At 46.6% G+C, this 12,547-nt stretch overlaps 2 protein-coding genes and 1 pseudogene across 2 annotated transcripts in view; 2 read left to right on the top strand and 1 right to left on the bottom strand.

Moving 5' to 3' along the window:
* Pask (PAS domain containing serine/threonine kinase) overlaps window positions 1-6,209 on the bottom strand; it is a 34,187-nt gene extending 27,978 nt beyond the window's left edge. Inside the window, exons 1-2 of the mRNA XM_028755350.1 lie at window positions 5,935-6,209; window positions 475-710 (exon numbers count right to left, since the gene is read on the bottom strand). Of these exons, the coding sequence (XP_028611183.1) occupies window positions 475-661 (187 nt within the window). The 5' untranslated portion in view covers window positions 662-710; window positions 5,935-6,209. The remainder of the gene's footprint in view (window positions 1-474; window positions 711-5,934) is intronic.
* Window positions 1,146-1,642, top strand: LOC114610745 (annotated as a pseudogene).
* A 778-nt stretch (window positions 6,210-6,987) lies between the features above and the next one.
* The window catches only part of Ppp1r7 (protein phosphatase 1 regulatory subunit 7), a 23,729-nt gene continuing 18,169 nt past the window's right edge, over window positions 6,988-12,547 (top strand). Inside the window, exons 1-2 of the mRNA XM_028755419.1 lie at window positions 6,988-7,117; window positions 9,725-9,853. Coding sequence (XP_028611252.1) covers window positions 7,066-7,117; window positions 9,725-9,853 — 181 coding nt within the window. The 5' untranslated portion in view covers window positions 6,988-7,065. The remainder of the gene's footprint in view (window positions 7,118-9,724; window positions 9,854-12,547) is intronic.

Genomic DNA, 12,547 nt, shown 5'->3' with positions numbered 1-12,547 from the left:
GGAAGCTGAGGTCTCTGCTTTCAATAGCACCACTGGCTCTCTCCCGGGACCCGCTGCTCCTACTGTCCCAGGTCCCACACACTAGCTGGGCCTCAATATCTGATGCTTCGGCAAGCTGCTTTTATGACCTCAAGACAGGATCCTACCACTTCACCGTGCCCTGCTCTGGCTCCTGGACATCCCTGTCATCCTAAGGACTTTCCTGCTTTCTAGACCACTCTCAGTCTCAAGCACGTACCTTGGCTATTCCTTAATCCTCCCCCAATTCCAACCCTACCACTCTGTCACACAACACCAGATAGGTTAGCTCTTCCCTCCTGGCTACAGCCCAGGACTAGGGGTGTACCCCAGTTTTTTGGAAGACAGCCCTGAAAACATAAACCATCTTTTGGTCCAGGATAAAAGGGCTCCCAGGGGAGGAAACTGTAACTTGGTTTTCAGTTTACAAGGTTGATGCCACATCAAGGTGATTACCGGAGAGTGCCATTCGACTCTGGCAGAGTCTAGAAAGCCCATTCTTCCTGCTCAGGTGTCTATGAGCTATGGAGAGTGGCTTGCTGGGCTCAGTGGTAGCTTGGGCAGCTGGGCCTTCTTGGACAGGAGGACTCTCAGACAAGCATCTCCAGTCCTCAGCAAAACTTGGTGGACCTCTGTCTTCCATGAAGAACAGAGCAGCAAGTCACCAAGCTCCCACCTCTAACAGCCCTCACCTGGAAAACAAAGGGTGTGTAATTAACATCTGTAGTACAGAACACAAAAGCAGTCAAACCAGCCTAAGTACTGGCATCCCATCTATAGAATGAGTCTAGTCAGTCCAATCTTGGCTACAAGAAACTTTTTCAGAATAATACACAGAAATGCAAGAAGGAAAATGAGAAAGAAACAATGCAATGGTTAGAGCCTCCAGATAAAGCAGGAAATGCAGGTTCACAGGTGTGGGAATGTTCCCAGGTCAAGGTCTTTAAGGATGTCATAAGAACCAGCCACTCACAAAGCACCCTAAAGCATGTAACAAAGCAAGATCACTTCCAGAGACAGGAAAGGTTAGGAGATGTGGTGTTTTCAACTCCTTATTCTAAATGTAGACTCAAAAACAAATATTAGAAAAAAAACCACAGGCTTCTTCCTCGGTGCTGCCTGCGAGGTGGCCGTCATCTCTTTTGCGGCATCATGGCTGCCCTCCGGCCTCTGGTGAAGCCCAAGATCGTCAAAAAGAGGACCAAGAAGTTCATCAGGCACCAGTCAGACCGATATGTGAAAATTAAGCGAAACTGGCGGAAACCCAGAGGCATTGACAACAGGGTTCGGAGAAGATTCAAGGGCCAGATCTTGATGCCCAACATTGGTTATGGGAGCAACATGAAAACCAAGCACATGCTTCCTAGAGGCTTCCGGAAGTTTCTGGTCCACAACGTCAAGGAGCTGGAAGTGCTGCTGATGTGCAACAAATCTTACTGTGCTGAGATTGCTCACAATGTGTCTTCTAAGAACCAAAAAGCCATCGTAGAAAGAGCAGCACAGCTGGCCATCAGAGTCACCAATCCCAACGCCAGGCTACGCAGCGAAGAAAATGAATAGATGGCTTGCATGCATGTTTTGTGTTTAAATAAAACCACAAAAACTGAAAAAAAAAAAAAAACACAGAAAACCCTCATTGCCCTCACTGAGTATCTAAGTGACAACACATTTCAGAGCTACAATACAGTGTCACACTAGGAAACTAACCAGAATATCCCAGGTGTTGACCCTACTGCATGTATGCTGAGTTCCTACAGCCTTGTCCCATGTGCTTACTCCCATGACTTCTCACAGTGGACAGACTTACGGAGTGGCCCTATGAATCTTATTGGCAAGCATGGCAACCCTAAGTGTATATTTACTAGTTGCCCATGCTTAAGGCCACTCCACAGTCAGTCACTAAGAAGAAAGTATTCTCTGCCAGGAGCAGGCAAGGCCCACCTAGTAATTCAGTGATTAATAAGACAAGAACACACTGTGGGGTCAGCATCAGGACTAATGAATGGCTGGATTTTCTCATGACACAGGGAGACCATAGGGCCAAGATATGCCCACCTTAAGCATGAGCCCCTTCTTCTAGGCTACCTTTCAAAACAATAGTTTATGAACAAACAATCTGGATCACACTTCTGAGGTCCACACGAGCCTTTTTCTATATAGGATCCCCAAACTAGCATGTTGAGGTGCACTGTGTGAAGGCAGTCTTTATATTTTTCAATTGTTAATTCTGTACAGGCAGAGAGCTGAGAACTGGCCAGATTTGGGTATTGTTATTCTTATGGTTCATCACCTGCCTTGGTGTTTTGTAAACATACACCTTCCTCACTCACTGATTGGTTTAATAGACTTGACAGGTAGTAGCTAGGCAAGAAGGGAAAGGTGGACTTCAAGGCTGAGAGACAGTCTCTGGGTGATAAGCAGATGCTGTGAGATTTGGCTAGCCAGACATAGAGGAGATCGGACATACCTGAGGCCACGTGGCCTTAATTAGTCCAGTTTAATTAAGTGAGATGAGCTAGCTGGGATGTAGCTTAAGCTAAGGCCTAGCTATAATAAACTTACTAATTTTAAGTCTCTGTGCCATTATTCATCCACTGGCAGGTCCAAGAAATCCAGCTATACTAGCATACTTAGACCTGAGAATTAACTGGGAAACTGCCTCACTAGGAAGAGCAAGCTTAGATACACAGGGGGCTGAACCTTTTCCAAGGCAGGACAGAACTGTTAGGGGCAGGTACCTACTCTTATAAATGACCAGAGGGGCTGGAGAGATGGCTCAGTGGTTAAGAATACTGACTGCTCTTCCAGAGGTCCTGAGTTCAATTCCCAACAACAACAATGGTGGCTCACAACCATCTAGAATGGGATCCGATGTCATCAGAGCAACAGTGTACTCATATACATAACATAAATAAATAAATCTTTTTTTAAAAAAATGACCAGAACTTGCAGGTGGTGGTACATGCTTTTAATCTCAGTACTCTGGGGGAGACAGAGGCAGGCGAATGTGAGTTCAAGGCCATCCTGGTCAACAGAATAAGTTCCAGGACAGCCAAAGCTACAGAGAGAAACCCTGTCTCAAGGAAAAAACAAAGCAAAACAAAACCACAAGAAACTAACAGGGTGCTCCTACGAGCCTAGCTAAGCATGGTGTTGTGATACACCTCTGTAATCTCAGCACTTGAGGGGTGGAGCAAACAGCTCAGAAATACAAGGGCATCCTCAGCTATATAGTAAAAGCTCAAGGACAGCCAAGGACTCCTAGTCTCAAAAAAGAACAAGAAAGTTGTCTACAAGTTGATCCCAGTAGTATCTGATATATACTCATGAGACTATGGGCCTTAGTCAATAGCTCCTGAGCATAGCAGGGCAGGGCCCCTTACACAGAGAAAACAAAATGCTGACATTACAACTGCCATGACAGTGTGACCCCAACTCCATAAAACCATTACCTCCTCAGCCGGGAGTGGTGGCGCTCGGCTTTAATCCCAGCACTTGGGAGGCAGAGGCAGGTGGATTTCTGAGTTCGAGGCTGGCCTGGTCTACAGAGTGAGTTCCAGGACAGCCAGGACTATACAGAGAAATCCTGTCTCAAAAAACAAAACACAAAAAAACAAACAAACAAACAAACAAAAAAAACTATTACCTCCTCATAATCTCAGAAGCAGAGAATGTGAAACACAGGCTCAAAGTTCTTCAAAATTACCATTTATCAAATACACTCTCTTCAAACCAACTAAAAAGAAAAGCTATCTTCCTGAGAGGCTACACTGCAGGGATCAGTCCAAAGAGATCCATACACATAAACACTAAGATGTACAAGGACTATTCTAGGCCAGCATGGTTCACAATGGTAAAGGCTGGGAAACTAGACAGGTAGAAAGAGGGAAAACAGGCAAAATGAAAATATGACTTAAATAATCACAAAAAAGAAAGATCTGGTACAATTAGCAGTGAGAACAAAAGGAATTGTGTATAAGAACCAATCCTAGCAGTAGAGAGTGAAAACCTTCAAATACAAAAGGTTATCTGTAGCAAGATTCCTTTAATATAAAAAAAAAATCTAAATACACTGCTTAAAAATACACACATACAGGATAAGAGCCCAATAAGACTGAAGACCTATACTTCTGGCAGACAATTCCCTGGAGTCAGAGCACGAAACTTAGGAGGCAAAATGACACAACCTTCAACTTCCTAAGTTACTTGGTGGATTTAAATGTGTTTGTTTTAATACCTCTGTGTGTGTGTGTGTGTGTGTGTGTGTGTGTGTGTGTGCATCTGTGTCTGTGTGTTATGTATATGCACTGTGTGCATGTAGGAGCCTGAAGAACTCAGAAGAGGCCATCAGATTCCCTGAAACTGGAGTTACAGAGAGTTGAGACACCATGTAGGCGCTAGGAACTGAACCCAGGTCTTCTACAAAACCATGACTGTTCTTAACTGCTGAGCCACCTTACAACCTTTTATTTTCATTATAATGCATGACTTTTTCATGCATTTTTATTATTGTGTGTGTGTCTGTGTGAGAGAGAGAAAGAGAGAGAGAGAGAGAGAGAGAGAGAGAGAGAGAGAGAGAGAGAACATGCACCCATGCATGGAGGGAAGAAAACAACTTTCTCTTTCTACCATGTGGGTCCCAAATTGTCAGACCTGGGCAGCAAGTGCCTTTACCCGCTGAGCCATAATGCTGGGCTCAAACTGTACAGCTGTTTCCTTTTTTTTGAGGCAAGGTCTCCAGAGGCGTTAGAAGTGCTAGAAAGACAGGAAGACACAATCAGCCTGACAATTGGGATGTTTGTGTGAAGGTGGGTATTAAACCCAGAGCTAGCCACCTGCTAGGCAAACGGTCCACCACTGACTGATAAGGTGTGACTATTTGCCTTCATTATTCTGCATATTACATACACAGGGACATGCACTCCGTATTGGTATGTGAGCCTAGAAAGCAACAGCTCATTATGAAATAAGATGAGTAGCTACATAGTGTTCAAGGCTATATATGACACCACCAGACTCAAACAAAATAAAGATGGGTAGAAGATAGAAGCTTTCAAGTTTTAATGTCAAAGATGTACATCTCCGAGGTATCTAAACGCACTAATTACTGCTACTCAAACAATGATACAATCATACTGTGTTTTTTCTACTTTTTAAAACCAACCTGTAAACAAGGTTAAGACATTTAATTATGGCTTCTGTAGGACTCCCGAAGAGACTGGAGAACCCCCTCCCCTCAAGTCCTGGGAACCAGCGCTCACCCCAATGACCACTTGATGCAAGACAGCAAGAGGCTTTATTCAGGAGCCAGCACGCTGGGACTCATCTCATATCTCTCACAAGAGGAAAGGAGAGGCGAGACCTGGACATAAAATCACACAAGCTTATAAAGGCAAAAACCACAGGGGCTGGGGAATAGGGACTTCCTAGGCGGGAGTGCTCTGGATTGTGTCTCTTATTGGTACACACACAGCTGCAATTTTCAGAAATATTTTGTATGTTCTTGCCCTGGGGCCCTACCTCGGGAGTTCACGAGTTCAGGGCCCCATGTTATTCTGAGATACTGGTCAATTTAAAATTTTCTACTCTTACACTTCTAAATACACTGCCAATGTCACAAAACCTTACTTTGGTTTTTAGAACTTGTATAACTTCAGAATACATTGTTGTGAAATCTTATATTCAAAAACCACCATTCTTCAAACTAAATTGTTAATGCTATAAATTTTTATCTTAAAAGTAATTACAGGAACTGGGTGGCTCCCTGTGTTAAAAGTTCTTGCTATGCAAACGTGAGGACCTGAGTGTAAATCTTTAACCACGTAAAAAGCCAGGCATGGCTGCACGTAACTGCAATCCCAGCATTAGTGGGTCCCCCCTACCCCCACCCCGAGCTCACTTGACCGCTAGTCTAACCTTAAAGCAAAGCTTCCAGATCAGTCAGAGGCTTTCGGGCGCTGGCGGCTCCTGGGCGCGGGTCAAACGGCCGGAACCCGCCACCACCCCGGGGCCGGGGCCGGGGCCGGGGCCGGGCGGAGGGAGTGCGGGCGCGCGAGGAAAGGACCAGAGCCACTCCACAACAGCGCGGAGCCAAGCCTCGCCGCCACCCGGAGCTTTTTCGAAGGCTGGCGTCTCACCTGAGGCGGGCGCTAGTCTCAGTCGGATTCACAACGTGAAGATCCGCGCGCTTCTGGCCATCGACCAATCGCAGAAGGGGTCAAGAACCAATCAGACACCCTGATGGGCGGGCCTCGGTGAAAGCAAGCTGCTGAGCGCGGGCAAACGGTTGCTAGGGACGCACCGGACACTCACTACAGCGCCTCGGAGGAGCCAAAAGACACCGGTTTCTCCGGCCACCAACCCCACCACCATGCCAAGTGACTGCAGGTTACTCCTACAGCGGAACCGAGGACGGTGAGTGACGTGCAGCTCTCCTTTCGGCAGCCACATTCTCAAGGCGAGGACGATGAGCAGAAGCGGACGACATTGTGGTTCGCTGTGGGCTAGAGGCGGCGAACGTCCGCCCCAGAACCGGACCCCGGCCGCTCCGCCTTCTCCAAGCATCCGATAAAGGCGGCCCGTGGCACCCGAATACCGGCGCGCAGGCGCGGAACAAACTGGTCTTCCTTGCCTACCGGCTCACCGTGCAGACACACAGCAGTGAGGCTCCCAAAGTGGGGGAATGCAAGTCTAATCTGCTTCACCTGTGGCCTGTCGAGCTCTCCTGGCCGCAGTACTTCTACGCCTCCGAAGTCTGCACAGTGACTTGAGCGAATCTGCAAGCTTGAAGTGTCTCCCATGCTGCCTGATGACTTGCTGGGATGTCTGCTTTCACCGTGCTCGCCTAGACTCCACTCATTCATCAAACTCCTAACCCAGGTGGAGCCGGGGCCTTCGGGAACTACAATTCCCATGAAACACTGCGACGACGCAAGCGTGTCAGCTCGTGTTTCTATACTTTGTTCCATTGGCTGGCCGACTGGACCTGGAATCCTGATTGGCCCATGCCTGAGGCGACAGATTCCGGAAAGGGGAAGAGCAGCCAATATGGCGGCGGAGCGCGGCGCGGGGCAGCAACAGTCGCAGGAGATGATGGAGGGTGAGCGGCCCCTGTGGGCGACCGGGGAGCGGCGAGCTGGGAGCTGGGCGGGCACGGTCTCTTGCCGGATCGGAATTCGGCCTCCAGCCTCCAGCCACAGCCACGAAGCTCTGACAGCTGCCAACATGCCTGGACGGTGCCGGAGAGTCTCGGCGCCCAGGCGCCCCGGCCCGAGGGCGGCAGCGGCTAGGACCAGACCCCGGGGGACAACGTGGCGCGAGCCCGCCCAGGGGGATTGGCGAGGAAGCCGTGGCTATAGGAACCTAGTCTTAAAGCTCCGAGGTTGACAGGCAAGGGGGCAGGGAACTGTCCTCCATCAGCTCACTGGGAAACTGAGGCTTCAGGCGTGGGGACCTGTAAAGTTCCCGCGGCATTGATGGAAAAGAATCTGCTTTGGAAGCGAATGGGTTGTGGCAAAGAGATGAGTAGAAAGGAGGTTCGGAGATTGAATTTACAAGGCGTTGTCTTATTTTCAAGGCATTCAGTCTAGACTATATTCAACTCTTCCTTTTCTTCACTGTGTTGGATTATGTCATCATATACATATGTAAATATGTATGTTACACATGTGCATGCTTTTGTATACAGTTGTGTGGATATGTGGTCGTTACATGCATGCATATATGTATGTTTGTGTATACACACAGACTTGTACATATGTACATGTACGTAGCCTACCAGTTGTAGCATTAGGCAAATCTTAAATGCCTTTGGAAGACTCCACTATTTCAGTGAGGATTACTCACTTCTGGAAGATCACTCACTTTTCTGGGAGGAGTGCTAGGGCAGAGGGTTGCAGAGCAAGGGACAGGAATGTGGAAGAAAAGGCCGGTGAGTTTGAGAGCAATGATGCTGCCCTGAGATGGGCCCTGAAAACTCACTAGATGTCACTCAGACTGAGGTCAGATGGGGAGGACCAGTATCATTCCAGAGAAAGGAAGCCCAGTCAAAAGCAAAGGAGTATAGAAAAGTGACCTAAATTAACAGTCATGCAATGGGGGATTGAGAAGAGCCCGCAAGAAAAGCTCTTAGAGAGACTTGAAGGAGTCATGCTAGAGGCTTTTGTTTTTAACCTTTGAATCTTTTTGTTTGTTTGGTTGGTTTGGTTGTTTTTTGTTTGTTTTTTGAGACAGAGTTTCTCTGTGTAGTCCTGGCTGTCCTGGAACTCACTCTGTAGACCAGGCTGGCCTCGAACTCAGAAATCCGCCTGCCTCTGCCTCCCAAGTGCTGGGATTAAAGGTGTGCGCCACCACTGCCCGGCTTAACCTTTGAATCTTAATCAAAGAAATGCTTCTTCTTGTCCCCCTCTCCCCACTCCCCAGTACACCTCTTCCCTCCTTCCTCAGTAAAGGGCAGATACAGAAGCCAAGCCTTTACTCTCTTCCACCCCCACACATGTCATTACCAGCTGACCCTTGGGTTTCTATGGCCCTATGTCTTTTTGGAGATTGGGGGGGGGGGGGGTATTTGTTTTGGTTTTGGCTTGGTTTGGGTTTGTTGTTGTTTGTGCTTTGTTGTTTAAGACAGGCTCTCACTGTTCCCTGGCCTGTGTAAATCAGGCTGAGCATGTTTAAGACAGGCTCTCACCGTTCCCTGGTCTGTGTAAATCAGGCTAAGCATGTTTTGCCACCTTCTCTATCACTGGTAATACCTTAACTCAAGCCTTCCTCCTCTTGATAGATTTCATTGCCTTTTGCTAACCTATAATACCCAGAGCCCCACAGTCACATTCTTGCACGCTGTCGCAAGCTCTAGAACCTCTCAGCTGTCCTGAGGATAAAGGCGTAGGGTGTGCCTACTGTCCCTGGTATCCTCTGGCTCCTCCTGGGGGAGGTACAGAGACTGTAACATAGAACCTAGACTTAACCCTGGATCACAGACTGTTCAGTACCTCTTGGTAACTCATACATTCTTCTACATGTCATACTCATGAGCTACTTTTGTGCCCTTCTCATTTGGTCCTGATGGGGAGAGAGGTATTCTACTGTCTTCTACAGAGATGAATGCCAAAGCCACATTTCATTGTTGCTTTGTTCATAACTCAAAATCTGTTTATTTACTCCAAAAAACTTTTTGTTATTAACTCTGTCCTGTGGTTGTTTAACACCAGCAGTTTGCCTGCGATTTTTGAGATGTTCTCGTTTTCATTCTCTCCGACCACAGTCTGATCTTAGCTAGTCTTGATTGCTTTTGGAATGTGGGCCTGAAAATTGAACCAGTTTTCTTGGCCAAATGTTTAGTGAGACATCAGTGAAGGTGTGTGGCAGAAGGGTCTCGGTGAGACATGAGAGCCGCCTGGAAGGTCCTTCAGTAGCTGGTGCCATTAGTGACCCAATCGTAGATGATGCAGCTTTCAGAATAGGTGTCAATTCTCTACAGTCTCATAGAGGAAAAGGATGGCGTGTTACTTGTCTCCGTGTGGACTCCCAGTTCCTGTCTCTGTATCTTAAGTACTATTGGATGTAGAAGACATTCAAATGTTCATAAACTGAATTCAGCTGTTTTAGAAAAAAAAAGTCTTGCTGACTTACGACTGTTGTTAACTCTTCTGTGTTCAAACTGTCGAATGAAATATATGTGAATTGTCACTGATGTGTGTGGGTTCAGTTGACAGGCGGGTTGAATCTGAAGAATCAGGTGATGAGGAAGGGAAGAAGCATGGCGGTGGCATTGTGGCAGACCTCAGCGAGCAGAGCCTGAAGGATGGAGTAGAACGGGGCGCAGAAGACCCGGAAGGTACTGGGTTTAGTTAACCTTGAACTCACCCAGTAGGGCAAGTGTGCTGTGGAAGACTGCTGTTTCTTTGCATATGATGTCTCCTCACAGCAGAAGTTGTGTTCCTCAAAGGACCTCCATAGACTGGGCAAGTGGGTATGCTGGCAGCCTGTTCTCTGGGGTGCCGCCTCAGCAAATGACTGAGTTACATTTATGAGTGCAGAGGGTCCGCTTCTGCTGAAGAAACAGTTCCACTACTGGTGATATTGGCACTAGTGTGTCACCTAGAACAGAGCTAGAGAATGACTTGTTAACCCTTCCCTCATCAAAATTTGAAGAAAGCATGGTGGAGTAGTCCCATACTTCTGTATCCTGCCACAGTGACAAGGAATCATTTCTGATCCAACTTCAACATTTCTTCTTTGAGACAGGGTCTCACTTTGTAGCCCTGGTTAGCCTTGAAACCATTATATAGACCAGGCAGGCCTCGAACTCAGAGATCTGCCTGTCTCTGCCTCCTGAATTTAAGGGTGTGTGCCACCATGCCCACATCCACTTCAACATTTATACAGACCTGAGAATCCCCCTGTCACAAGCACAGATATCAGGATAGTCATTCCATTTGGAACTGAACAGCTTCCTATGGGGGTTTTATACCCTCCTTTCCTTAGTAATGGCCCGTGCTTATGTGTTTGCTTAGAAAATTAGTTTCCATGGAAAAGAATAAAACATGAACACAGAAAATTGTACTAGCTAAGTTGTTAGGTTCATGGGGAGATGCAAATTTCTAAGTATTATGCATCTTAGAATATAGTATTTAATTTAAAAATGAGTGTTTAGTTTTACCTGCTTAAAAAGAAGACACATTAGCATTGCTGAGGATCTCTTTTAACAACAGGCTTGAGAGGAAACTCTGCCTCTTACATTTTCCAGATCTGTATGGATTTATCAGGTATTCATAATTATGCATTACCTTTATAAAAATAAATTTGGAAAAACATAGCTACTTTTTAAAATAGCATTATGCATGGTGTGCCAGCAAAGATGATTGGTAACTATGGTAACCAAATTTTAAGGCAAAAAAAAGATTACCACAAAAGTACCTACCACAGTTAGTTTGGAACTTCAGAGCTGATGTCTGGAGATGACGTGGGTGGATAAAGCAAATGGGCTCTGTCACCATTTGACAGTCATGGAAGGGCTGAGATCTGTGCCACTGAAATATTAGGCAGTGCTGGAAGACTTGGAAGTTAGAACAATATGGTTCTGGGCTTTGTTTCCTGGCTAGCAATGTTATTGTGATGGGACAGTCATTGTAAGAGGACTCTAGTGTGTGATAAATGAGAAGAGGGAAAACACCATGCCAGCCAGAGAGCCCCACTGCAAGGCAGGCCAACTGGGCTAGAGCCCAGCTTACTTAAAGTCCACACTCGTAGCTCCTGGTGACTAGAACATGTAGTAACTCACTGGGAGTGTGAATTTCTAATCCTTAGAGAAACTGGAACTACTCATACTTATGTTTACCTAAGTCTCAGCAAAATGAATTTAAATGTCAGTCATTACTTTCCTGTATTTCTTAACCTTGTGTGTGTGTATGTGTACCAGTTAACATTTGTGAAGTGTATGTGTGTGCAGGAATGTATGTATTTATGCACGTAGATGGCAGAAGACAGTCTCGGGTATTGTTCCTTGGGCACTGTTTATCTTGGCTCTTACTGGCCTGGAAATTGCCATTTAGGCTGAACTGACTGCAGCAAGCCAGCATACTTCCTCTTCTCAGGTGCTGGGATTACAGGTGCACCACTGTGCTCAGTGTTTTCTGTGGGTTCCAGAGCTCGAACTCGAACTCACTCCTGTGCTTGTACAAACACTTCACCAACTAAGCTGTCGCCCTACCCACCTACCCCAACACCAGGTTGGTTGGTTGGTTGGTTGGTTGGTTGGTTTTTTAATGTTAGGGATTGAACCCAGGGCCTTAAGCACTCTACAGCTGAGTTATGTCTCCAACTCCCTAGTTTAAAAAAACACAACTGTGATACATTCAGAAGTTCCAATTGGTAACCTTGTTCTGGGTTAAGCTGGTATTTCAACAGGAAACTTTGGGCTGTGGACCACATATTCTGAGGAGCCTAGGATAGCCCCAGTTCCGTCTTCTGGCCCAGTGCCACTGTCAATTGTGCCTACATTTAGTCTCACAGAGTCTAACTTGGACAGGAGTGACCTGAGTACCTTGCCTTCATTGTGATGCTTCTCCTTCAGAGCTTTGAGCTTGTGGACAGTGAGCTACTGCTGTCTTTTGAGGCTAAGGAGACTCTTGTAATGTCTTCTTGGTTTTATCTAGTTCCTTTTATTTAACACCAGATTGATTGGTATCCTATAAATTATGGGTAAATTATAAAAAACAATGTATTTTAATTGGGTACTGTTGATTATTGCAGAAGAGACATCATGGACAGTCAGTGAAGTGAATTCGGCCTTGTAGGGCAGGTTTTCCTTTGTCAGGTTGGTCCCCTGGTGCATGTTCCTCTCTGAGACCTTCGATGAAGAAGCAAGCTGACCAGCATATAGTCTGCTAATGTTTGCAGGAGCCAGACATGGGCTGGTGTGTCAGGGTGTGTGATGTGTCAGGGTGTGTGATGTGTCAGGATGTGTGGTGTGTCGGTGCGTGGTGTGTCAGGGTGCGTGGTGTGTCAGGGTGCGTGGTGTGTCAGGGTG

The sequence above is a fragment of the Grammomys surdaster genome, unplaced genomic scaffold (genome assembly GCF_004785775.1).
Source record: "Grammomys surdaster isolate TR1022 unplaced genomic scaffold, NIH_TR_1.0 126059, whole genome shotgun sequence".
Classification (NCBI taxonomy): domain Eukaryota; kingdom Metazoa; phylum Chordata; class Mammalia; order Rodentia; family Muridae; genus Grammomys; species Grammomys surdaster.
Note: the sequence above shows the minus strand (reverse complement) of the source record. Positions and strands in the feature narration are given on the sequence as shown.